Consider the following 26,030-nt stretch of genomic DNA (forward strand, 5'->3'; position numbering starts at 1 on the left):
TTTGTACAAAAGATTTGAGAGCTTTTTATTGTTGTTTTTTTTTTTAAAAACACTTAAAAACGCTGACAGCTCTGGGGGGGCGGCGAGAGCCTCGGCCCCCCCCCGTCCCAGGATCCGTGGAATCGAACCTGCTGGGCGCTGGTGCTTCCCAACCCCCCCCCACCCCCAAAAAAAGCAGCGTCAGGGGGAGACGCAGCCCTGGGAGGGGGGGGGACAAAAGTTGGGGGGTGTCCCCCCACCCCTGGGGGCAGGGAGATGCGTTCCTCCGCCTTCCCAAAGCAGCCGGGGGCAGCGAGCCAGTTCGCAATGTTTATTTACAACTCATGTATGAAAATAAGGATCGTGTGCTATCGCCCCCCCCAAAACCCCCTTTCCCACCCCGTGGTGCCATGGTGCCGCCTGAGACCCCTCAGAGCAGGACTTGGGGGGGCCATGGTGACTCCTGAGACCCCTCAGAGCAGGACTTGGGGGGCCATGGTGACTCCTGAGACCCCACAAACCAGGTCCTGGGGGGCCACGGGGCCTCCTGAGACCCCTCAGAGCAGGACTTGGGGGGCCATGGTGACTCCTGAGACCCCTCAGAGCAGGACTTGGGGGGCCACGGGGCCTCCTGAGACCCCTCAGAGCAGGACTTGGGGGTCCATGGTGACTCCTGAGACCCCTCAGAGAAGGACTTAGGGGGCCACGTGGCCACCTGAGACCCCTCAGAGCAGGACTTGGGGGTCCATGGTGACTCCGGAGACCCCTCAGAGCAGGACTTGGGGGTCCATGGTGACTCCTGGAGACCCCTCACAGCAAGACTTGGGGGGCCATGGTGACTCCTGAGACCCCTCAGAGCAGGACTTGGGGGTCCATGGTGACTCCTGAGACCCCTCAGAGCAGGACTTGGGGGGCCATGGGGCCTCCTCAGACCCCTCAGAGCAGGACTTGGGGGGCCACGGGGCCTCCTGAGACCCCTCAGAGCAGGACTTGGGGGTCCATGGTGACTCCTGAGACCCCTCAGAGAAGGACTTAGGGGGCCACGTGGCCACCTGAGACCCCTCAGAGCAGGACTTGGGGGTCCATGGTGACTCCTGAGACCCCTCAGAGCAGGACTTGGGGGTCCATGGTGACTCCTGAGACCCCTCAGAGCAGGGCTTGGGGGTCCATGGTGACTCCTGAGACCCCTCAGAGCAGGTCCTGGAGGGGCATGGTGCCTCCTCAGACCCCTCAGAGCAGATCCTGGGGGGGGCCCGGTCCTGGGGGGCCCCCCATGCTCTGACCCCTCCCCGGCTGCTGGGAAAAATGAGCCAAAAAGTCAAGTGGGGAGGGGTCTGGAAGCACGGGGTCCGCATGGAAGCACGAGGTGGCCCCTCGAGGGGCTCTGGGGGGGCAGGTGCTGTCCTCGCCGCGCTGGCACTCGGTGTCGTCCGAGCAGGCACCACGGGGTGGTGGGGGCAGAGGACAGAGGCCTCAGTCACTGTCCGAGCCCACGGCGGACGAGCCTTTCCTTTTCCGTTTGGTAGGTTTGGGCTTGGTGTCTTCTTCCTCCTGTGCCGGGAGATGGGGCGGGGGGGTCACCGGTGTTGGGTTTGGGGGGGGGGGGGGATCCCCACACCCCACTCTTACCGGCGTGGATGTGGGCGAGAGGGCCGGGAGGGAGCAGGAACGCTTACCGAGGCGCTGCTGGACGCCGACTCCTCCTCGTTGTTGGCCGGTTGGGCTGCGTTCTTGCGGCTGCGGGGGCTCGACAGGGTGGCTTTTCGGCGGCTCTTGGGGGGTTTGGTGGAGGAGTCTTCATATTCCTCTGCCAGGGAGAAGAGGTCGCTGAACCTGGAAGGAAGCGGGAGGTCAGGGCACCGAGGAAGCGCTCACCCCGAGGCGGGGAAAGATGGATTCTGGACTCACTTCATCTTGTGGGCTTCGTCGCAGCTGGCCTGGACGTGCTGCAGCGCCTGCAGGATCGGAGTTTGGCTGAAAACTGTGGAGGAACCAGCAGAAACGGGAGTCAGAAACCAAACAGCGGGTGCCCCAGGCCGGGGAACCCTCCCAGCCATCAGGGATAACGGAGACAGGCGCTCCCGGTCTATCCCAGAGCATCCCAGTTCCCAAGGCGCCGCGCGGCGGTACCTACAGTTCTGTTTGGTGTTGGTCAGGTTGAGGCGCAGGTTGTCCAGGTGCTCCAGGATCTGCTCCAGGGTGAGCTGGGCCAGTTTGCTGCTGGAGCTGCGCAGGCTGCGGGCAGAGGAGGGATGCCCATCAGCGCCAGCTCCTCCTGCCACCCCCCGCGTATCCCCCCCCCCCAAAATCCAGGACCCCGGCTTACGGTGGGTGGAACGAGTCCCAGCACCTCCAAGATGTGGGGCCACACACGACCCCACCACTTGATTCATTTTCCAGCCCTGGCACGTTCGCACTGCTCCGGCTCGGGATTAAGGGGACAAATCCTGCTTGGGGTGTTGGCTGCCTCCTCCATCCCCAGTGCCCACACCAAGCGCCCCGTGCTGAGCCTCGGCCGCGGGACGATGCGCCGTGCCAGCTCCCAGCAGCCAGGGCCCATCTGGCCGCTCGTTAATTAGCAGGGATTAGAGATGGATCCGTCTCAGATCCCGGAACAGAACCACACAGAAAAAAGCGGCGTTGTTCGGCTCCGAAAGGCCGTTAATTAAGACGCAGGAAGAGATGAAGGCGCGATTTCCCCCAGCAGCCTCTTCGGAGAGCGAGGGGGACCCAGAGGTGGCAGAGACACGGGTGGGACTGGCCGCTCTCCCAGTGCCGCGGTGCCGGGAGCACCAGTACGATCCCAGTGGTGGCGGTGCCGGCTCCCTGGGTGCTGGGTGGGGGTCCTTGGGGACCCCCAGCCCCGGCTGCGGTGAAGCGCGGGGCTGCTCTGCTTTCCCAGGACACTAGATGTCCTTCCGACTCCAGCAAAGACCTGCAGGACCTGGGAAGGGGCTGCAGAGGACCCTGCCCACCCAGCACAGAGGGCTGGGGGCTGCTGGAGTGGATTTTCCTCTCCCCCCATCCCCCAAGCCCGGCACGGAGGGGCTGCAGGGGGGCTGGTTGTGTCCACGCTGCCGTGATCTGGCGCGGAACAGCCGTGGGCCCAGGAGCCTCTTGCTTTTTGCTGTGCCAAGGGCAGATGCTGCCTGGCGGCCTGGGATCAAGTCTTTGAGGCTGGATAAAAGGCTGGGAAATCAGCCGAGGAGCTGAGGGCAGCTCCTGCCTCCCTGCCAAGGGATAACTTGGAGTGGGAGTGAGGTGTCTCATGGGTCAGGAGCCACCACAGCGGTGCAGGACCAGCTCCAGCATCCCACGCTGCTCTCCTTTCCCCTCCCACAGCGGTCCAGCCGTCTCGCCTCCTCCAGCCCCCAGAGCTCTGCTCAGGCAGGGTGGCCAGAAACAGGCCCTCTGCCCCTTCCCTCCAAAGGCAGGAGGAGCAGGAACCTGGAGAACTGGGATTTAACCCCCAAGGGCTTCAGCTTGGCCCGGCTGCATCAACACTCTCTGACCTCATCCACCCCAGAGGCAGCAGCCTCCCGGCAGAGGTTACGCAAACCACATCTGGAAAACGGCACCGAAAGATGTTCTGGAACATCCAGCGGTGCCCAGGCAAGTTGGGGATGTTCCCTGCCTGGAGGTGTTCAAGGAAAAGGTTGGATGGCGTTTGGAGCAACCTGATCCCACGGGAGGCGTCCCTGAGGTTGGAACTGGATGGGCTTTGAGGCCCCAATCCAAACCATTCCAAGATTCTATGGCTGTTGGGGTTGAGCGGGGCACAAGGCAGAGTCTGTCGCGCGGTTCTCGGTGGCAGGGCAGCCCCACGGGAAGCGGTGGGAGAGCCTGAGCCTGCCCTGGCCCCTCACCTTTGGCGTTTGCGTGGTAAGCTGTTGTTCTTGATCAGCAGCGACTTGATGTGCTCGGCCAGGAGGTCGTCGTGTTTGATGCACCAGTGCCGCAGGATGCTCGTGGTGAACTGGTCGTCGGGGTGGCAGGGCCGGCTTAGCACCATCTTCACCATCTCCTCACTGGGCCTGCGGCAAACGGGGAAGGGAACGTGAGGAGGAAGGACAAGCTCTTTGTACCCTGGTCAGCGGGGGCAGCCACTGCCACGCACCTGAGCCTGAGGGGTGGCTTCAGACCTCACAAGCATCCGAGGGACCCGGTCCAGAAGCCCAGGCAGAGCTGGGATGGGACCAAGCTTCCCCAAACACAACCCAGCAGGCCCTTCCACAGCCCCAGCAGCGTTGGCTCCCAGGCCCAGGGCACGAGGGGCAGCTTTCCAACTCCTCTGCTTCCCCAAGATCGCTGGTAAATGCAACCCCCCCGGGGACCGGCTGCCACTGAGCTCCTTGTCACCCGCCAGTGCCAGCCCCGCTCCCTCCCCGCCGTGGGAAAAGCTCTGCTGGACGCTCGCAGACCGTGCTCGCCCCTGCCCTCTCCATCCTTGTGGGCTTTTCACTAACGCAATTTGGAGCTGGGATTAGATTAGCCAGCCTCGTGCGCTGCATTAATGAAAACAAATAAAGTGCTCTTCACGCCGAGCGGCGGCGGGGATGCGGCCAACCCGCCCGAGCGCAGCTCAGTGCCAAGGCAGCTCTCACGCTGCACCCTGGGGGAGGCAGGTGACAGCCTGCTCTCCGTTAAATAATGAGCTCCGGGTGAGCAAGGTGAGAGACAAACAGCCCATCTCAATCAGGAGAGCCGGCAAACGGTGCTCCCGAAGCCGAGGCTGGCAGGGAGCTGCTGCCTTGGAGAAGGGTGAAACCGCTGGGGTCACACGTGTCCACCCTGCTCTGTCCTCAGGTGCTCCAGGACCAAACTCGCACCCGCAGCGAGCTGGGGAGGATGAGCAATTGCAGCTTTGCCCACACCTTGCTCCCCAAGCAGCCCAACCCGGAGCTGGTGCCATCCCCGCTACATCGACGGTGCTCAAGAAAGCTGCAGCGTGCAGGGAGCAGCACCACAGGACCCTCAGAGCATCACGCAGCCCTCTGCCCCGCGCCACTTACTTCTCTCGCCTCAGCTGCAGCAGCAGGCAGGATAATGCCTCGGGGTGGTCTGCAAAGGAAAGGAGACCCTCAGCACCGGAGCTCGCAGCCCAGCGCTGTGTCTCTCCTGAGTAGGACTCAGCCCACCTTTGTATTTGAGGTGCTGCAGGATGGGGATGATGGTCTCCAGAGGAATGCTGTGCGCCAGGAAGAGCTGCCAGGTGCAGTACTGCTCAAAGGTCTCCCAGTCCAGGCTTTGAACTAGGGGGAGGCACAGGAGAGAATCGGAGAATTATGGAATCATTAAAGTTGGAAAACACCTCTAGGATCATCTAGTCCAACCTCACCATGCTGGCTGAACCGTGCCCCCAAGCGCTGTGGCCACACGGTTTGAACCCCTTGAGGGATGGAGACGCCCCCGGTGCCCTGGGTCCCCACTCTTTTGGTAAAGAAACATCTCCCATTATTCAATCTAACCCTCTCCTGGCACAACTTGAGGCCGTTTCCTTTCATCGTTTGCTGCTTGGTTGAAGAGACCAGCACCTGCCTCACCACAACCTCCTTCCAGGCAGTTGTAGAGGGCAATAAGGTCTCCCCTCAGCCTCCTCTTTTCCAGGCTAAACAACCCCGGGTCCCTCAACCACTCCTTGTGGCTTGCCTGGATCCAGCTTAGGATCCAGCACGATGCCTGGAGGGACGGCAGGGACCTGCCCGAGCTCTGCCACAGCCCCTCAGGGGCAGCACTAACCGTGCTCGGTGCCACGGCCACCCCTCCGTCCCGGAGCCGGGCACCGGAGTGGGGCACAGCGCCCAAATCCCTCCTACACGTGCCGAGGTTTGCACTGCGTTGCGGCTGCAGGACCTGGCAGGTGGCACCAGGACAGGCTGTGCCAGCTGCGGCGCGGGCGGTGGAGCTGCAAAGTCACTAAAGCAGCTGCTGGGGGCTCAGAGGAAGAGAATTAATGAAACTCTTTAATTAATAGGCTTAGATTGCTGTTTGCAGCTTGCGTAACACCTAAGCTGGATCCAGGCAAGTCATCAGATCAGGGCACGGGGGCTTCTCTCCAGAATCACTTGCCAGTCCCTGTGCACCGAGCTCTCTACGCTGGCTCTGCACAAACCATCCCAGTCCAGAGGGGCTGCAGCCGCGGCAGCTGCGACTGCTGGGCAGGAGCCACAGGGCACATGGGCAAAACGCAGCGTTGGCTGGAGATGGAGAGGGCTTTTGCATCAGTGGCTCCCAGAGACGTGAGCTGAAGTCCAGTTAAAAAGCAGGAAGGGGAACTGGGTCACCCACTGGTGATCCTGGAGGGAATGCCATGAGGGACAGACCATGGGCACCAGCCTTTTCCTTTCCAGCTGAGCGTCCATCCAAGACTCTGTCAGCTCAGGGTGGTCCAGACTGAACAGCAGTGAGAACTCTTTTGCTCTTGGGGTGCCACAGTTATCAGAAAACAAAGGGAAATCCCAATTCCAACACCCACACAGGCAGCCGGGGAAGGGCCAACCGCGCAGCACTTGCTGGGAAAGTTCCCATCCCTGGAAACACAGCAGCTGGGACCACATAGAGAGGCTGCAGAGCTGGTAGAGGTTTCAGGACTTTCCTCTTTCTTGTGTGTTTTATTTTTTTCCTCTGCCTGGGCAAGCTGAGGGTGTGCAGAGCCCTGGACTGCACTCTGCCTGGCACCGCAGAGAGCCAGGGCTCCCAAGCCGTGGCACAGCCAGCCCGGCAAAACCCATTAGAGCGCACAGCTTGGATCACACTGCTAAACCGAACAATCCGGTTTAGGGCAGTGATCCTTTAAGCAGCGGCAATAATACCTGGAGGAAAGACCTCAGCATAACACAGTCAACCCAAGAACCCCTCTCAGATGCTGGCTGAGCAGCCAGCTCTGCAGGGCTCTTCCCACGGCCACGTGCGGCATCGCTGGAGCAGTTGGACACAGACTACAGCCTTCCCGATCGGAAAGGGCAAAGCCCTTGGGGGCTGCTCTTCGCAAAGCCCAGTGCCCCACTCAAGAATCACAGAATCATACCATGGTTTGGGTTGGAGGGGACCTCAAAGCCCATCCAGTCCCACCCCTGCCATGGGCAGGGACACCTCCCACTGCATCAGGGGCTCCAAGCCCCATCCAGCCTGGCCTTGAACCCTCCAGGGATGGGGCAGCCACCACTGCTCTGGGAAACCCGGGCCAGGGCCTCCCCACCCTTATCATGGAGAATTTCTTCCTAATGTTGCATCTAAATCTTCCCCCTTCCAATTTAAAGCCATTCCCCCTCAACCTATCACTCCATCCCCTTGTAAAAAGTCCCTCCACAGCTTTCCTGGGGTCCCTTTCTGTACTGGAAGCTTCTCTAAGGTCTTCCTGGAGCCTTCTCCAGGCCTAAGAACCCCAACTGTCCCAGCCTGTCCTTATAGCAGAGGTCTCCAGCCCTCTGCTGGAGCGTTGGGGATGCCCACGAACTGCTCTGCTTCCACTCCCACCCTCCCCAAGAAACGCTTACGCCTGCAGGAGCGCTACTCACTCAGGATGTTCAGCACCGAGTCCTTCCGAAACATGACGAGGTTCCCCATCATCACGTGGCACACCAGCTCCTGCAACTGGGCGGCAGAGAAAACGGGGTTAGAGGAACGTCTGGGGTTTGCAGGAGCCCCTCTTGAACGCAGGGGACCGTGAGGAGGTCCAGAGGTCCAGCAGGGAAGCTGTCGCTCTGCCAACATCAGCCATCTCCGCGAGAGCGGGGATGCAGCGGGGAGCCCCGGCAACCCCGGGGGCTGCAGGTGGCTCATGAATCAGAGCGAGGTTAAGCAGCTCCAGGGAGAGGCAGCTGCTGCGAGGGCCCAGAGGAGGCAAAGGAGTAATGAGAGGTTAACGGTTTCACACATCAACACCCAGGCTGGGGAGCAAGTGTCGCGCAGGACAGACAGCAGATCCCCGCAGGCTCGGCCAGGGCGAGCGGGATGGTGCTGTCCTGTCTGCAGACCTTGGCTGCTGGATCCAAACAGATCGGTTTGGCTGCTGCACGAGTGCTGGGGGCCTAATCCTTGTGGCTCCAGGTGCCTGCACACTCAGGCTTTGGGAGGTGGATGCACAAAGCCCACTCGAGGGCTGGCAGTGGGGAGGGGTGGGCAGGCTGCTGGGAAAGCTCCTAAAACTCCAGACCCCTCTGCTGGGGGGCCTGGACGGTTTCTGGTCTGCAGGATGGGAGCTGACACTGCCCAGACGCGTGGTGTGTCACCCCTGGGAAGTAGAGACAGGGAGATGAGATGAATGGAGCAGGGATGAGCACCGTTCCCAGCTCCTGCGCTGACAGGCTCAGCTACAGAGCACGCTTTGGCTCTCATCTATCTTCCTCCCCGCTCCTCAGGGTGCCAGAGACACGCGGACAGACCCCAGGGCCAGCTGAGCTGCCCAGGCTCTGCTCGCAGACCCCACACGAGCCACGCAGCCAGAGCATCGCAGGGAAGCAGATGAATAATAACAGGAAGGAACGAAGGAATTGGAAGAGGGAGGGGAAAGGAAACGCTACGGGGCTCTGCTGGGAAAAACAAAACCTTTGCATTTCAGCGCGGGGTAGAGCCCAGGAGCAGCCGAGGAAGGGTAGCACCGAGCTGGGGGGATCAGGGCATCGTGACTCAAACCTTTCCTGTACCCAGCTCGGAGCCTGCCAAGGAAAACTTGCTGGCGAGGCGTTCTGGCCCCTGCGCAGCTGGGAAAAGCACAACTGCCCGGGAATGGGGTATAAATAGGGCGAGTTAAAGGGTTATCAGCAGATCGCGCTCCAGACGAGCCTAGACAGCAGAAACACGCAGCACAGCATTCTTGCCCGTGCCCACCTCCCCGCCCTCCGCTTTTGCCGTGACTATTTTTGGGTTGCTCATGGCAACTCAGCGTGACCATGGCAAAAGGTTCCTTCCAGGAGGGTCTAAGAGGGCTTGGCCTTCCGCTCGTTAGCCTCCAGCCCTTCTCCCACCGGGATCTCGGCTCGGCCTGCCTGCGGGCAGCAGGGGACGCGCTGCCTGCACCTCTTTAACGCCCTCCTGCACGCCTGCCTGCCCAGAGCTTTGCAGCGCCCCGGCACCACTAAGCAAGGGGCTTTATTATTGCTAATTATCATTATTAATTGTCCACAGTAGCAATGGCCATGGCACTGCTTTTAGCCACTGAAAAATCTAGAAGGAACAGCGACAACGGGACAACTCTCGGCTCGCCTGCTACAGCTCGGCCGCCAGAGAGATCCCTTGAAAGAAGGTGCTGGGATTCAGTCTTTTGATACCAAAACTCCGCGAGAGAAAAGAGATACCCAGGGGTTTGGGGGCTGCTCTTCACAAAGCCCAGTGCCGCACTCAAGAATCATACAATCACGGAATGGTTTGGGTTGGAAGGGACCTCAAAGCCCATCCAGTGCCACCCCTGCCACGGACAGGGACACCTCCCACTGCATCAGGGGCTCCAAGCCCCATCCAACCTGGCCTTGAACCCCTCCAGGGATGGAGCAGCCACCACTGATCTGGGCAACCTGGGCCAGGGCCTCCCCAACCTCACACCAAAACATTTCTCATCAAGATCTCATCTCAATCTCCCCTCTTGCAGTTCAAAACCATTCCCCTCGTCCTCTCCCTGCCCTCCCTGATCCAGAGCCCCTTCCCAGCTTTCCTAGAACCACATTCAGCTCTGGAAGCTGCTCTAACTTCTCCCCAGAGCCTTCTCTTCTCCAGGCTGAACAACCCCAGCTCTCCCAGCCTGGCCTCGTACAGGAGGTTCTCCAACCCTCACATCATCTCCGTGGCCTCCTCTGGACTCACTCCAACAGCTCCAGGTCCTCCCTGTGCTGAGGACTCCAGAACTGGACACAAGCTCCAGGTGGGTCTCACGAGAGCAGAGCAGAGGGACCGAATCCCCTCCCTTGTCCTGCTGGCCACACTGCTTTGGGTTCGGCCCGGGATGTGGTTGGTTTGATATGGGGCCAAGGAGGCCTAAAGGAGCAGAGAGCTGCCCTGCATTCCCTGTGGACGGGCCATTTCAGGTTTAAACCTCCTGGGAGCAGAGGAGATGGGTGCTGCCCCTTCACGAACGAGCTGCCTCCCACCCCAGGCAACACTCCCCTCCTTACCTGGAACGAGTCTATGACAGCTACAATCATGTTCAGCAGCTCGCCGCTTCGCAGGGTCTCGTCTGGGAACTGGAAGAGTAGGAAAGCAAGGACATGGGGGAGAGGCCAGTCAAAAACTCCTGTCCCTATAGGATAAACACCTCCTAGGTTCAGGCTCGGACACACGTTCCTCCTCACACGGGGCAGCGTTGCCCTGCCTGACCCAGCTGGACCAGAACCAGCATCGCTTCCTCAAGGAAACGAGGATGAGTGGGAAAAGGAACCAGGGAAGTGCAGGAGGGCTGAGAGGCTGTTTTGTGTTCAGTCACTGCTGGAGCGAGCCCAGGGCTGCAAGGCAGCGCAGGGGCAGGCTGCTGCGAGCGCCCAGCGCATCCCTGTGAGGCAGCTGACACCAGCTGGACCGAGTGGTGCAAGGAGCCAGGCTGCTCCGATTGCAGGTGGCAGAAGTCAGCCAGAGCGGTTAAAATTCTCCACTTTTCCCTCTCCTCTTGAGCCCAGCTTACTGTTCCAGGGCCTCATCCCTTAACAGCCATGCAAAGAAACAAGAAAAATCAACACACAGGGCAAAAGGCCAGAAAAATTGGCAGCAGCAGGCAGTGGCCACACCGTTCGGATCTGGCTGTCCAGACACGCTGCTCTCGGGACATTCTGCCTGACTTGAACTGGTCGTTACGCCCACGGGGGCGGCAACAGGCTCCCCCCGCTTTTGCTGTTAAACCCAAAGGAGCAGAGATGGGATCCAGATGCTGCTCCGTGCCGGGATTCCACTTGGAGAATGCACTATGGTGCTGCGGTGCCTGCTCTTGTATGGGTTTTTCTGCCCTCCCCCGGCTGTCACCGTGTCCCCTTCCCTGCAGAAGCCACCTGGAAGCCCTCGTGAGGAACGGGCTGGACCACCTCAACGCCCAGCAGATGTTCCTGCTGAACCAGGCAGAAAGGAGGGAGGAGTGGGGCCAGCTCATTCCTCCCAGGGAACGAGAAAGTACACGCAGAACCATGACCCTGCCATCTACCCAGAGCAGACAACGTCACCCTCCCTCTCTCCAACCCCTAAAACCCGGCAACCGCTGCTTGCTGGAAGCAGCCTCCACCCCGCAAGCGTCGCAAATGAAAGGCTGCAGCCTGCGCAGGGCTGCGAGAGACAGTCCCGGGGGGCAGGAAGGGAGCAGCAGCTCTGTCCCAGACCCAGCAGGCTGGGTGGTTTAGGACTGAGCTGTGACCTATCTGGAGCAGATGCTTTTCTCCCCGTTCCAAACACGTTCTGTGCTAAGTCCAGCTGGCTCCAGCTCAGCACTGAGTGCTGAAAGCAATAAAAGCTTTCAACAAACCCAAGGGTTCGGGGAAGGCAGCAGAACTTGTTCTGAGAGCTGCTTCCCCCAGCTTTCCACACGTCTGCCCAGAGCCTTCACCTGCTGCTCTCCAGAAGAGGAGCAGAAGAGCAAAACCTCTTGAACGAGGGAGCGCAGACAACGCTGTGCTGGGAGCCAAGCACGTGTGCAAGATGGATCCAGGACAGCAAGGTCAGTGCCTCGCCATCCACAGAGCGCGAGATGCTGTAACAGGGCCGCCAGCAGGCAGAACACCACCAGAATATCAACAGCAGCACTCGGAGCCCTGTAAAACTGGGCTGACGGGGGGTGGAGACTGGTTTGTGCTCGCCCTGACAATCACAGAATCCTGGAATGGTTTGGGTTGGAAGCGACCTCAAAGCCCATCCAGTGCCACCCCTGCCATGGGCAGGGACACCTCCCACTGCATCAGGGGCTCCAAGCCCCATCCAACCTGGCCTCGAACCCCTCCAGGGATGGGGCAGCCACCCCTGCTCTGGGCAACCTGGGCCAGGGCCTCCCCACCCTCATACCAAAACATTTCTCATCAAGGTCCCATCTCAGTCTCCCCTGCTTCAGCTCAAAACCGTTCCCCTCATCCTCTCCCTGCCCTCACTGATCAAGACCCTCTCCACAGCTCCGTCTTCACAGAATCTTCTCTTCTCCAGGCTGAACAACCCCAACTCTCTCAGCCTGGCCTCATACAGGAGGTTCTCCAGCCCTTGCATCATCTCTACGGCCTCCTCTGGATTTGCTCCAACAGCTCCATGTTCTCCCCGTGCTGAGGACTCCAGAACTAGACACAGTACATAACTTTTTCCAGGCTTTATGGCTTCTCTGTTGTAGCAGAGGAGGCCTGGAACTCAGAAGAAAACCACCCCAGCCCTGAGCCTGCCCCTGCAGGAAGGTGACTGGATGCCCTTCAGGTCTGAACTGGGTTTCTGGCACCTTGTAGGGGTCTTACCTCTGTGTAAATGGAGGGGGTGAGGTAGCAGAGCAGGCGTACGTCATCCTCCTGGCAGGCCTTCATGTCCATCATCAGACACGTGTGCAGGTCCCCCAGCTGCGTGGCCTGGGCAAAGGACTCGTACAGGTTCATCTTCCCCGCTGCAGCTTTGCTGGAAGGCATCAGAGAATCGCTTGGTTGGAAACAACCTTTGAGATCACCGAGTCCAACTGCCCCTGTTCACCACTGAACCACCCCTGAGCACCTCATCTTTTAAATATCTTCAGGGATGGAGACTCCACCACATCCCAGATGGCCTCTCCCAGGGCTTCACCACTCTTTCAGTGAAGAAATCTTTCCTAATATCCAATCTAAACCCCCCATGGTGCAGCTTGAGACCATTTCCTCTTGTCCTATCACTTGTTACTTGGAAGAAGAAACCAACACCCACCTTGTTACAACCTCCTTTCAGAGAGTTGTAGACTATGACAAAGTCTCCCCTCGATCTCCTTTTCTCTAGGCTAAACAACCCCAATTCCCTCAGCTGCTCCTCTTAAGTCTTGTTCTCTAGACCCTTGATCGGAATGGTTGTCCAAGGTGAGACGTGCCCAGCTGAGAGAGGAACCTGCCAGCCCTATGCTGGAGCAAGCAGGGATGACTCCGAGCTGTCTCTTGGAGGCAGCGTGAGCCCAGTTGCACCTTGGATGCTTCTCTGCGATCCCCACTGGCCTACCTGGCTTTTAAATAGTACAAGAGGTGGTAACCGATCTTGGGTTGCTTCTGGTAGAGCTCAGACAGAAGATCCAGCAGCAGGGAGAAGCCGCTATTGTCCTCCTGCATCTGGCAGAGGTTCCTGGAGGAGCACAGGGCAAGGAGACAGTGATGGTACATGAGATTCCATACATGAACTTCTCTGCTAACGATGAGGACCAGCAGCTCACAGGGAAACTTGGCTCCCAGAGCGATGCTGTCCTGGCTGCTCGCTCTCTGGACTGGTCACAGGGGTCACTCCCCCAGCCCGGCTGCAGAGCATGGCGGGGTGTGCGGTGACAAAGGGGTCAGGACCCCACAAACTTCAGCTTCCCAGGGGTCCCAGGCTTCCACAAATCATAGAATCATAGAATAACCAGGTTGGAAGAGACCCACTGGATCAAGTCCAACCATTCCTATCAAACACTAAACCATGCCCCTTAGCACCTCGTCCACCCGTGCCTTAATGACTAAATAAGCTCTGATTTCCCTGGATTTTAAGTCTTTCTACTAAACAAACCGCAACATAGGCAGAACGAAGCAATACGCTCTTCTGAACAGCCCTGGGGCAAGCAGGGCTGGGGCAGAATGGGACCCACGGGGTTTCCCCACCAAATAAAGCACCCTGACCAGATTGCTCAGGAATTTCAGAGCAGACGTACCTAAATATTAGGTAGAGAGGCTTCCCCACTGACTCCTCCAGAGACCTGCAGGATAAAGGTGACAGTCAGAGCTCTGTGTGCACCCTGTTTCCTCAGCAATGGCAGGAAAAAAGCCTTGGACCTTAGTCGTTGTGTTCAGAGAATTCTGGAATGGGTTGGGTTGGAGGGAACCTCAAAGCCCATCCAGTGCCACCCCTGCCACAGACAGGGACACCTCCCACTGCACCGGGGGCTCCAAGCCCCATCCAACCTGGCCTTGAACCCCTCCAGGGATGGGGCAGCCACCACTGCTCTGGGCAACACGGGCCAGGGCCTCCCCAACCTCACACCAAAACATTTCTCATCAAGATCTCATCTCAAGCTCCCCTCTTTCAGCTCGAAACCGTTCCCCTCGTCCTCTCCCTGCACTCCCTGATCCAGAGCCCCTTCCCAGTTCTCCTGGAGCCCCTTTCTGTACTGGAAACTGCTCTAAGTTCTCCCCAGAGCCTTCTCTTCTCCAGGCTGAACAACCCCAGCTCTCCCAGCCTGTCCTTGTATGGGAGGTTCTCCAACCCTCGCATCATCTCCGTGGCCTCCTCTGGATTTGCTCCACCAGCTCCAGGTCCTCCTTGTGCTGAGGACTCCAGAACTGGACACAAACACCAGGTGAGGGGTCAGCGGAGTGGAGCACAGGGGCAGAATCCCCTCCGTCCCCTTGCTCCACTGCTTTTGTGCAGCCCAGGACACGGTTGGGCTTTCTGGGCTGTGAGCCCATGTTCCTCAGGCCACCAAGCGTTGTCCCTTGCTAATGAGAAGACAGGAATGTCCTCGCTATTGGAACCCGACAGCTCTGGCTTCAAGCCTTGTTCCAATAAAATCCCCAAGGAACAGTGTCCGATGCTGGTTTCTGCAAGCACAGCAGGGACAGATGGAGTATTTAGAACCTTGGTCACAGCCAGAAGCCACCAGACCATCACCTAAACTGAGCTCCGACACAAGGTCCTGTGGCAGCAGGTTCTCCCTGTGCTTGTGGGGAGGTGGAAGATGGTTTCTTTCCAGCCCTGGTTATGACAACTGTTGTCCAGCTTCATGCTGAACCCTGACTGCTTCACAGAAGAAGCTTCTGGGTGCAGCAACGTCTTCTGAAAACAGTGTATGTTTTACTGGGGAAAGCCCAAGCCCCACTGTAAATGCACGAGACATTAAAAAACCCAGATTCTTACTCCTCTGTGATTTCTTCTGGCAAAACCTCACCACGGAAGTGAGCCTTAAATAGCTCCTGGAGGCAGGATGCGAGCACTGATAGCTGCTCCGAGTCAAAGTCCTCCTGGTAGAGAGGAAAGAAGGAATGAGAGGAGAAAGCAGAAGCTCAGCCCTTGCCTGCCCAGCACAGGGACGCAGCAGGGTTACTGCAGCAGGGAACACACCCCAAGCTGCTCAGGAGCTATTTATGCTGCTGTATTGCAGCACCAGGAGCTGGTCATCAGCAAGATGAGCCCCTAATTGATGTCCAGCTCTGAAACACTTCACAGTCACCACAGTCCACTTATCCTCTAATGGCTGATAATTCACCGAGCTCAGCTCTCCCTCGGCAAAGGGCTAACAGCGATGGAAGGCACTTGGCAACGACGATTTACACCCTTTTCCCCTGATTCCCACAGAAGTGAGAAGCAGCTCTCATGCTAAAAGGCCACTTGACTCTAAAGGGAGCTGATTAGAGGATACAACCTCCCTGGAACGCTCAGCTCCTAGAAAACATCCGCAGTGCTTCTGCTGGGCAGGGCTTGCTGCAGCCTCGCCTGAGCACAAAGCCAAAGGAGCATCCCAGACGCACAGCACATGCAGGAGCCCCCAGAAGCTCTGCAGACACTTAAGAAGCCATGTGGGGACAAAACGTGAGCACATCTCACCCCAAATCCCATCTGAAAGCTGCTACGGGGGACATTTAGACACAGGGTGTAAAGAAATGGAGCATGGATGGAGCAATCTTGCCCTGCAAGCAGCCTGGAGCTGCGTTTAACGACAGACAGAGCCACATGGCACCATTTTGAACTCTTTCAGGACTGAAGTGTCCTCATTCTGCATCCCTCCAGTCGCAGCTCTAGTGGCAGAGCTGCCCAGGCTGGGAGCTGCCCAGTCCAGGCCACTCCAACTGCTCTGGGTTTGCAGTTTAGGCAGCGTCACTGCTCCGGGTACGCGCAGTTACCTCCAGGACTTGATCCACGATTTCCTGCATGACCTCACATTGAGCTTCCGTATCGCTGGAACAGAAAAACAAGAGGAAATCCAAGTTACATAGGAAGATACGGGGAGCAGGGACAAGGGGGCTTTGCGCTGAGCTGGCTCTGCTCGGGACCCTCTCCAGGATCTCAGAGCAAGGAGGGGTCTGCCTTCTGCTGGTGCCAGGCTTAGAGGAAGGCAAGGATCAGAAGCTTGCAGAGACCCAGCCCCGCAAGAACACGCTGCGCTGCGGCAGCACCTACTTACAGAAGTGCCCCAGGTTGTCTGCAGCGAGACAAACAAATTAAATGGCTAAAAGCCTAAGATTAAAGGCACTTCAAGCCATAAATTATGTTACATCAGTTTACCATGCCAAGGTCTGCAAAGCAAGAAGCTTTTTTATTAATGTTCTTTAGATGAAGTTAATTCCAAGGTCGCTGAAAATCAAGAGTGGAGGTGGGGAGGTCCAGAGGACATGCAGACACATCTCTGTCTGCAGGGAATGTGCCCCATGTGGAGACGTAGGGGAACCCCCAAGGCCTGTGCAGCCTCCCCTTGCCAATCCAGCCGTGGAGAAGGATGGAACCCAGAGCCTTTTGCCTTCCTGTCCCTGACTCGGAGAAACGGCAGCCCTCAGTAAATTGCCTTTGTGTCCCTGTCTGAGCCTGCTCCAAGGACAAATTCCAAGCTTTTGACCCAGCACCTTCCAAAACCACCTAGACATGTCCTGCAGAAGGACCTCTCGGTGTTAAAGGGAGATGAGCCACAGGATTGCGTTAGCTCGGAGAGAAGGGCTCAGCACTGCGCAACGGGATGGAACCGCCTTGGGTGTCGCTGCCCTGAAGAGATCAACACGAAATGCAACGTGACCCAACGATACCAACCTTCCCTTCTGCAGCTGCAGGACTTTATCTTTCAGCGACTCATCCAGCTGGTCCAGGAACGGTGTGATATCAACAGGCTCCTCCACAATGGTTTCTTTGATTGGATGAAACCTGAACTCCCTCTTCTTCCCTGCAGCAAAGAAAGCAGCAGTGGAATGGTCTGTTTTCCCAAGCAGCTACATCTCAGAAGCACCAGAGGGAATCTCCGTCCCAGCGGTGGGAGCTAGGTGGGGCTGCAGGGGCAGTCGCCATCCTGGGACGAGCAACGTGTTCCCAGTGTGTGATCCAGCCTCAGATTTTGCCTTCACCCTTTCGAGACGTGTCCAGGTCACAGAGAGCAGGAAGGTGGGATGGGATCCAAATGCAAGGGGTGTCCAGAATCGTGGTCCCTATTCAGTCCAGTTTCCAAACCTGAGCCCATCCTTCATGCTCAACAGATGGAGCCAGCTCGCACGTCTCTCTCCATCCAAGGCACAAATGCTTGTAAGACTGAGACACCCCAACTGCTTTTCCACATCCTCACCCTCCAGGCTCATTCCAGGCCACAAAAATGAACTGCTGCAGAGTCCAGCACCAAGGCAGATGTGCTCACAAAGAAGCCGTCACTAAGGGATGGGGCAAGGTGGCCAATTCCCTCTGTACACGTGGGTTTGGAGCCTGTGGCCCTTGCAGGGGCCCCAAGGAGATGGAAGGGCACCCACGGCACTATTGAACGCTGAAGTCACACCCTCCCCCTGAACCTGCACCTGCGGCCCCTCCTCAACGCAGAGGAAACCCTCCGGCACAGCAGGAAGCTCACTAGAGTCCTACCACCAAGGCCGGGAACAGCTTGAGATGTCTCCAGCCCCAGCGAGTGAGTGGAGGGGATTCTGGCCTCGTGCGGGCTTGTCGGAACCAGGGCTTCGAGAGGGAGCGAGCGTAATGAAAACTGTGTGGCTGAGCAATTAGAGGCCTGAGCCTCATTAGCAGCTGCCTGAGAACAGAGACACCCTGTTCCCAAAGAAAGCATCCGGCACAGTGTCTATCACAGGGATTCCCAACCATGCACCGCAGCAGGGCTGGAGACAAGTCAGACATCTAAAGAGGACACACGGGTGGAGGAAAGGCTACCTTCAAAGCACCTACGCTCTAGGGAATAAACCAGGCAAGGAGATGAAGCCCAACAGCCTTTCCTTTTGAGCGCAGATCTGTATCGGATCTCCTGAGCCTGGCTGGCAGGGACTGGGAAGCAGCAGAGGGATCAACACCCTCTCCCGCAGAAGGAAACTTGGATCTCAAGAAAGGAGATCTGCCTTGATCACTACTCCTGCGGCTCATGGCAAAGGGGCTTTGAGGGAACTGTGCTTACAGAAGGTTGCCTTGAGATCCTCCATCACGAAGGGAAGGTGCCCGCGAGACAGCAGGGAAACACCGTCCGGCGTGGAGGCAAGCGGCAGCGATTCACGCTGCGGCGATGCAGGAGCACAGGAGAGCACAGCTGCTCAGCTGCCTGCGCTCCTCACCTTTGCTGTTCAAGTCGTCTTCGTCGTCACTGAACGCGGCCTCGGCGTTGTCATAGCAACTGTCGTCCTTTTCTGACATGTGGTTCTCCATCTCCATGGAAACGGGTTCCTCAACTTTGACTGCAAGGGGGTAACACAAAGGGGTCAGAGCAGAAAGTGGGGTTACGACAGCTCCTCGCACAGCAGAGGATAAAGAGGCTCCGGAGAGGAAATAAAAGTGCTTTAAAAGGGGAAGAGTTTTGACTCTGGAAAACTCAAGTTGGGGAATGGTGCTCCTGTTACTTCTTATCACCAGCCCTGCCCGGTGGCACATGGGGCAGGACCAGGCCTCTCTCCACCTCAGCCGCCCAGCATCCTTCGTGCTTCGACCCTCACCTAGGCCAATGGCAGAGCCTGGGCCGGAGCACAAAACCGGCTTTGCCCGATGGGGAACCCTGGGGCAGGGGGTGTGCTGGTTGGGTCCCTTCATCTGGAGCAGCTGATGGAACGGGAAAACCAAACCAGCTTCTGGGCCTTCAGTAGATCATGGAATCATAGAATAGTTTGGGTTGGAAGGGATGCCAAAGCCCATCCAGTGCCACCCCTGCCATGGTCAGGGACACCCCCCACTGCATCAGGGGCTCCAAGCCCCATCCAACCTGGCCTTGAACCCCTCCAGGGATGGGGCAGCCACAACGTCCCTGGGCAACCTGTTCCAGTGCTTCACCTTCCTCATAGTGAAGAAATTCTTCCTTATGTCTAGCCTAAACCTGCCCCTCTCCAGTTTATACCCATACCCCCTCATCCTATCGCTACAAGCGTTTGTGAACAGCCCCTCCTCAGCTTTCTTGTAGGGCCCTATTCTGGTAAAAGCAGCAGCACTGTCCTGCTAAATACAGGTTAGAAGTTCTTGCTCTTTGTTGAACCTAATTACACTAATTAATTAGCCCACAGAGAAGAAAGGCTAAGTAGCCCCTATGGAGCAGAGAAACAGGCAGCATACATCCTCAGTGAGCAGCGGTGAGGATGAAGGGAGATCCCAACACCCATATATACAAGCACCTGGAGCCCTCCTCTACCCGGAGTTTTGGTCTGACCCTCTCCAAATGGTTGGAGAGTTGGGGAAAGCCCCATCTCTGGGAGGGCAGCGCCCACCACAGCCTCTCGTTGTGCTCCTACCTTCGATGGGAGGCGAGGGTGAACTGCAGAACTCGGGGAATTTCTCCCTCAACATGGCACGGAGCTCTTTGTCCAGCTTGGGGTTGTCGAAGAGAGGGGCCAGATGTCTGTGCCAGGGGGGTTGGAAGGAAAAGGGATGAGAAAGAGCCAGGATTTAGTGCCCTGCTGCACAGCTTCACCCTGGTGGACGTGCAAGGGGATCTTCTCCCTTAGATCAGGGCTTTGGTTTGTGCTACAGACCACAAGCTACGAGGTTCCCCCTTCCTTGGTTCCCTCACTTTACCACCAATGTGGCCACCTCACTGTGTCCCCAGAAAGCACATGGGAAGGGGAGAAAAGATCTTACACCACGTGAGAGGGGAATTAGGCTGATGCAGGAGCTACCTGCAGGCTGTCGCACCACGAGCAAGGCTGCTCCATTCAGCTTGAGGACTGGAAAGGGTTGAGGATGTTTTTATTCCTCTGAAGTGGAGCAGCTAGAACTTTCTTAACCCACCCACAACCATGGGCAGGGACACCTCCCACTAGATCAGGGGCTCCAAGCCCCATCCAACCTGGCCTTGAACCCCTCCAGGGATGGGGCAGCCACCACTGCTCTGGGCAACCTGGGCCAGGGCCTCCCCACCCTCACAGGGAAACGTTTCCCATCCCAATCTTCCCTTTTGCCGCAAAAAAAAAAAGTTCCCCTTGTCCTGTCCTCTCCCTTCCCTGATCAAGATGCCCTCCCCAGCTTTCCTGTTGTTTTGACCAGGCTGGCGAGGCCCAGGAAAACCAGAGCACAGCGACTGGACAAATGTAGTAAAATTCAGGGCTGTCTTACGCAAGGACTCGCTTCTCCACGATGTGGGTGAGAGAGTTGAACACGCCTTGCCGGACGTGAGCCTCCAGCGGCGGGTAGAAGTTGGGAATGATCTGAAAATGGGAGAACGACCATGTTAGTGCCATGAACCTTTCTACCTTCTGCCAGGCCTGTGGATGCAGCCAGGATGAGCTAAGGCCACCGGTTGGCTTCTTGAGTCACTCTAGACCCAAGCACGACGTCCCAGCTGCTCTGGACCAAGAGGGACAGCAGGAGAGCTCTCCGAGTGCCACATCACATGGAGAGTGAAGAGAAAGGTGACCAGCCCACACCCCTGGCTTTTCTACCCAAGAAATCCAGCTGATGGATTTCCCAGGGATGAGGAAAACACACAGATGTTGCCTCACGAGCCGGGAGAACCCCTAGGACTTGCTGGGGCCACACTCCAAGCAGCAGCGATCGCTGCAGGAGTGGAGGGAATACGAGAAGGGCATCCTAAGTAACACCCAGCTCTGTCCACACAGAGTTCTTCACTTCTGGAGGGAGAGAGAGGACTCCTCCCTGAAATCTGTATCATCCTGGGAACCTCCCACGTGGTTCCTCTGCCAACTTTTGGACTTGGACAGCCCAGGGTTGGGAGCACACGGAGCGTGCTGGGCGCGAGGGAGCAAAGTGATGCAACTCGCAGCTCTTCAAGCGCTCCAGCCTCAGAAAGACCCCGCTTCCAAGAAAAATCATCTGCCCTCCCCAGAACCAAATTACTGGAACAGGCAGGTCTCAGCACTGCTTCCCCCAGGACCGAGGGGCAGGACCAGCTCTGCTCCTGCCTAGGGAGGAAGATGACGGGTCAGATTGTCCTCAGCTGCAGTGAGATTCTGTTTGCCCTCCAGGAATGACACGGGGCCAAGTGTTTCGTTAGGTTCTAAAGGGAACAATTCAGAAGCTTTTTTTCTACTAATCCTCATTCTGGAAGGATTACTTTGCAGGGTTGGGAAGTCTTGCGTGTGTCCCACAATGACACATGGACCCCACGCTCCAACAGCCCTGGATTTATCAGGAGAGGGCGAGGATGCACCAAAGCCTCTGGGGGCTGGTTTTAAGAGGCGAATTATTTGGCAGTCAGTGTGCCTGATCCTGCTCTTGGCAGGTCCCCAAGGGGAAAATCCCTCCTTAATTTAGCGTAGGTAAGGGGAGGCTGGAAGTGTTGCCAACAGATCCGGAGCTGCTCCGCAGGCTGTTTCGTAATCAACAGGCTCCAGGCAGGACAGACCAGATGATGCACTCAGGAATGAGGGGGAAAAAAAGAAGGGGGAACAGCTTTTTTGGTTTGATTTGGGGTTTTTTTAGCTGAAGAATGGGCAGCAAAATGACACGTTTGCTGCTCAAGTATTGCTGGCTCTAGGGATTCATGCAATTCCCTTCCTACAGGATGGAGCGGCACTGGGCCTTTGGTCATGAACGCATCTGTCCTGCCTGGAGCCTACAATCATGGAATGGTTTGGGTGGGAAAGGGCCCCAAAGCCCATCTAGTGCCACCCTGCCAGGGGCAGGGACACCTCCCACTGCATCAGGGGCTCCAAGCCCCATCCAGCCTGGCCTTGAACCCCTCCAGGGATGGGGCAGCCGCCACTGCTCTAGGCAACCTGGGCCAGGGCCTCCCCACCCTCATTGTGAAGAACTTCTTCCCTAGATCTCATCTCAATCTCTTTTTCTTCCAGCTTTAAATCGTTCCCTGTTGTCCTATCCCTGCACTCCCTGTGTTTACTGTTCCTGCCCCTTGTGACTGGTCAGCATGGAGCAAGGTGCAGCCTGCAGGCTGTGCTGCTCCCCACTTTCTGCTCCCAGCTTCTGTCCTGGCAGAGAAGGAAAAGCACTGACATTCGCCTCTGAGCAGCTGCAGCAGCCACAGGGAGCACTCAGAGGAGAGCATGGCTGCAAGGCGTGGCTGTAATCCCTAAGGAAGCACCTCCTGGCCAGTGCAGCTCCACTCTTCTGCACCACGGACAAGCCTATGAGGGTAAAACAAGCCCCTGAGGCTGATAGAATCATAGAACCACCAGGTTGGAAGAGACCCACCAGATCATCGAGTCCAACCATTCCTATCAATCACTAAACCATGCCCCTCAGCACCTCATCCACCCATCCCTTAAACCCCTCCAGGGACGGTGACTCAACCCCCTCCCTGAGCAGCCTGTTCCAGTGCCCAATGAACAACCAGCTGTCTTTGAAGCATGACCTCTGCGCGGCTGTGTCCCTCTGCACTGTTAATGTTGAAGCTCCTGAGGAGTCTCCCTGTGCCACCAGTGGCCAAGGGACTGCATGGACCCGACCGGTTGCTTCCACAGTGTTCATCACCCAACTCCTGCCATGCAGCTCATCTGGCAAGTCAGGTAATTCCCCCCGGAGAGCGAGGGGCAGCTCACCCGGCACATGAAATCCAGCAGCGTGGCGGTGATGGCAGGGTGAGGCTTCATGGAGTGATGCATCACCAGAATGGCAGGTTCTGGAAGGAGAGAGCAGGGAGCCCGGTGTTGAGAACGCAGAGATGCCCACAACCCTGTGCCCCCCATCCCTGCAGACTCAGACTTCTGACTCTGGGAAGGAGAAGGAAGCCCCTTCTTTTGGTTTGTACACACTCTCACCCTCATCCCACTCCTAAATAACCTTCAGGCACCAGGGGCTCGAAGCCCCATCCAACCTGCCCTTGAACCCCTCCAGGGATGGGGCAGCCACCTCTGCTCTGGGCAACCTGGGCCAGGGCCTCCCCACCCTCACAGCAGAACATTTCTCCCTAAGGTCTCATCTCAATCTCCCCGCTTTCAGCTCAAAACGATTCCCTTCATCCTGTCCCTGCCCTCCCTGATCCAGAGCCCCTCCCCAGCTTTCCTGGAGCCCCTTTCAACACTGGAAGCTGCTCTAAGTTCTCCCACAGCCTTCTCTTCTCCAGGCAGAACAACCCCAACTCTCCCACCCTGGCCTCGTAACAGGAGGTTCTCCAACCCTCACATCATCTCCGTGGCCTCGTCTGGCCTTGCTCCAACAGCTCCATGTCCTTCCTGTGCTGAGGACTCCGGAGTTGGACACAGGGCTCCAGGTGGGATCAGTGGCCAGAACCAACCTCCCTGCAGGCAGGAGCTCCCAGCAAGGCCCCGGCTGTTTCAGTTCTTGCCCTGAGCCCTTGGACAGCCTTGCACCCATGTAGCCTGCCTGGCCACTATAAAATATGCTCAGGGCCAGCTGCTGACCTCAAGAAAGACACTAGCTGCTACCTATCATAAGAAAGCCACCATTAAAAGCGGCTCCAGCAGAGCAGCAATCCTGGAAGCCAGCAGATCCCAGGAGTTTAGGGCAGAGGATGGAACTGATGCCCTTTGGAGATAATATGGAAATCACTAACCCCTCTGCTGTCCCCAGCCCATTTGGAGAAAGCCTCCCTGCCGTACCTATATTCATGATGCTGTCCTTCTCTGGGTTGAAGAAGAGCCAGTCATAGAACAGGGCCAGTTTGGCATTCGAAGCAGCAACATTGGACTAGAAAAGAACAAAAAAACATAAATCATTTGATGAATACAGTGCTGAGCACTCAATCGCTCCGCATACCCAAGGTGCCCAGCCCTACTGCTGTGAGGCGAGGGATAGAGATGTTCTGCCCACCAGAAGCAGGGGGCAGAGCTGGCGAAACCCCATCGGTACCCCCTGCTGCAAAGGAGAGACTGCAGAGAAAGTGGGAAATGCTTGAGCAAAGGTGCCTGCTATGAAAGCAGCTCCTGCCAAGGCAGAGCTCAGCTCAATCTCCCCTCTTCCAGCTCAAAACCATTCCTCTCATCCTCTCCTGCCCCTCCCCAGCTTTCTTGGGGCCCCTTTCAGTACTGGAAGCTGCTCTAAGTTCTCCCTGGAGCCTTCTCTTCTCCAGACCGAACAACTCCAACTCTCTCCGCCTGTCTTACTAACCAGCCCTCGAATCATCTCTGTGGCCTCCTCCAGACTTGCTCCAACAGATCCACCTCCTTCTTGTGCTGAGGGCTCCAGAAGGCAGGGTTTATGAAGGCAAAGCAGATCCCAAAGGATCTGACACGCAGCAGAGCCAGGACTAAAACCCAGAGCACAGAACAAAGGCCAACGTCCTCACCACTGCTCTGCATCTCTCTCCTTCAGCCCTGTCAGCAAATACCTAATCCCAGCCTTTCTGGCAGCTTCTAGCCCCGGCGGGTAACCCCCTTCCCTTCACGGGAAGGGATCCCAGGCGATGACGTGCCTCACGTTTGGGGCTGGCTTGTAACTCACCGTGCAGGTGGTGAGCAACCACCCGATGATGGCCCAGCGTGGGAGGATGTCGGAGCTGAGCACCTCGTTGGAGGGATGGACCACACCGCAGATGTAGCGTATGAGGTCGCAGCGCAGGGACTGGCTGTCCGGGGTGGACAGGTATTGCCGCTGAAACCAGTCCTGGTACCGCTTCTGCTGGCCAAACCGGACCTGAGGGGAGAGGTTAAGACTCAGGTTTTGCTCACGGAAAGGCTGCTAGAACCGTGCTCCACTATCCTCTGAGCTGCCTCTTCCGTTTCATGCCCTGCTCCGCATCAGCCCCACGCTGGCAGCACCTTCAGAGAGACCGAGGAAGAAAAAGGCCATTGTGCAGCGTCCTCGGGCAGGGCCTGTCTCCAGCTGAGCAGACGGGACCACACGCCCCGCGTGTGCATCACAGCGCAGCCCAGAGCAGCCTCGGCCAGCGAGGGGGAACCGAGCTCTGCCTGGTGTGCGAACGCAGATAACAGTTAACGCCGGTGCTGTCGCTGCGTAGCTCCTGGCCCCTCTTGAATACGGCTGCTGTTGTCAGAGCGCAGATAACCCACCGCAGCGCAGCCGCTCCGACAGCGCTCGCCTTGGAAAGCAGCCAGCCAGGAGCAATGTTCCCCGGCAAAGCTGTTTTGTGCCTTTTAATGAATACCAGGGGGGTCTCAGGCCCATCTACATCAGCTGCCGGGCAGCCTCTCCTCCTCCTGTCACCGTTAGATGCCAGAAGCAACAAACACTCGCACCAGTAGCACTCTGCCCTCCCTCCCAGCGTGGGAACGGGACTGGTGCACGGTGGATCGGGCATTGTGCGTGGCCTCCTTGGCCGTGCTCGCTCCTGGTGAGGGTGAGGGAATTACCCGTGAGGTCATGAAGAGCAGCTTGGTTTCCATGTCGGGAGTGAGGCGACACGCCAGGAATTTGCGAGAAGTCCTCGACTGGAGGAGCTGCAGGACACCTGGGGAGAGACAGAGAGGTCGGTCTGCGCTCAGACGGTCCCATCGTCGGCACGAACGGGATCCAGGCAGGGATCCACCAACATTCACAGCGAGCTGAGCTGGGACCATTAAGCTCCATTTCCCCAAGACGACAGGGAATCAATATTTTGGCTGGAAAAGGTCTCCTAAAACATCTGTCTAGGAGCAAGGTTTTGTCAGAGATCACTAGTGAGGACACCAGAAACAAGAGCCTGGAGAGAGGATGAACAGCAGGGCTGAGATCTGGAGGAGGAATGAGAAAGTCCAGATGCCAATTCCAAGCTGTAACCATCTTCTGCACGTCCTGCTCCTCACCCTGGGCACCAAAAATTGGGGATGGCACAGAGAGTGCCCATCCTGGGCTATGCCAGCGTGAAAGTCCAGTTGTCCCTGGAGCAACTGAGATCAGATGCAACAGACAACTTGATTGCATGTGGGTGCGTAGCG

The 26,030-nt window shown here is 57.6% G+C and overlaps 1 protein-coding gene across 2 annotated transcripts in view; it reads right to left on the bottom strand.

Moving 5' to 3' along the window:
- The window catches only part of INTS3 (integrator complex subunit 3), a 51,074-nt gene continuing 25,044 nt past the window's right edge, over nt 1-26,030 (bottom strand). Inside the window, exons 9-30 of one of the 2 annotated variants that reach the window (XM_069878623.1) lie at nt 25,467-25,564; nt 24,598-24,789; nt 23,757-23,844; nt 22,737-22,816; nt 20,335-20,426; nt 19,515-19,621; nt 18,357-18,476; nt 16,855-16,984; nt 15,957-16,011; nt 14,974-15,077; nt 13,772-13,816; nt 13,093-13,212; nt 12,378-12,531; nt 10,086-10,154; nt 7,497-7,572; nt 5,118-5,231; nt 4,992-5,040; nt 3,846-4,013; nt 2,114-2,214; nt 1,888-1,960; nt 1,656-1,812; nt 1-1,530 (exon numbers count right to left, since the gene is read on the bottom strand). In XM_069878623.1, coding sequence (XP_069734724.1) covers nt 1,453-1,530; nt 1,656-1,812; nt 1,888-1,960; nt 2,114-2,214; nt 3,846-4,013; nt 4,992-5,040; nt 5,118-5,231; nt 7,497-7,572; nt 10,086-10,154; nt 12,378-12,531; nt 13,093-13,212; nt 13,772-13,816; nt 14,974-15,077; nt 15,957-16,011; nt 16,855-16,984; nt 18,357-18,476; nt 19,515-19,621; nt 20,335-20,426; nt 22,737-22,816; nt 23,757-23,844; nt 24,598-24,789; nt 25,467-25,564 — 2,270 coding nt within the window. In that variant the 3' untranslated portion in view covers nt 1-1,452. Of the gene's footprint in view, nt 1,531-1,655; nt 1,813-1,887; nt 2,215-3,845; nt 4,014-4,991; nt 5,041-5,117; nt 5,232-7,496; nt 7,573-10,085; nt 10,155-12,377; nt 12,532-13,092; nt 13,213-13,771; nt 13,817-14,973; nt 15,078-15,956; nt 16,012-16,854; nt 16,985-18,356; nt 18,477-19,514; nt 19,622-20,334; nt 20,427-22,736; nt 22,817-23,756; nt 23,845-24,597; nt 24,790-25,466; nt 25,565-26,030 lie in introns of both variants that reach the window. The other variant, XM_069878622.1, reaches the window with a different exon arrangement.

The sequence above is a fragment of the Phaenicophaeus curvirostris genome, chromosome 29, assembly GCF_032191515.1.
Source record: "Phaenicophaeus curvirostris isolate KB17595 chromosome 29, BPBGC_Pcur_1.0, whole genome shotgun sequence".
Lineage (NCBI taxonomy): Eukaryota > Metazoa > Chordata > Aves > Cuculiformes > Cuculidae > Phaenicophaeus > Phaenicophaeus curvirostris.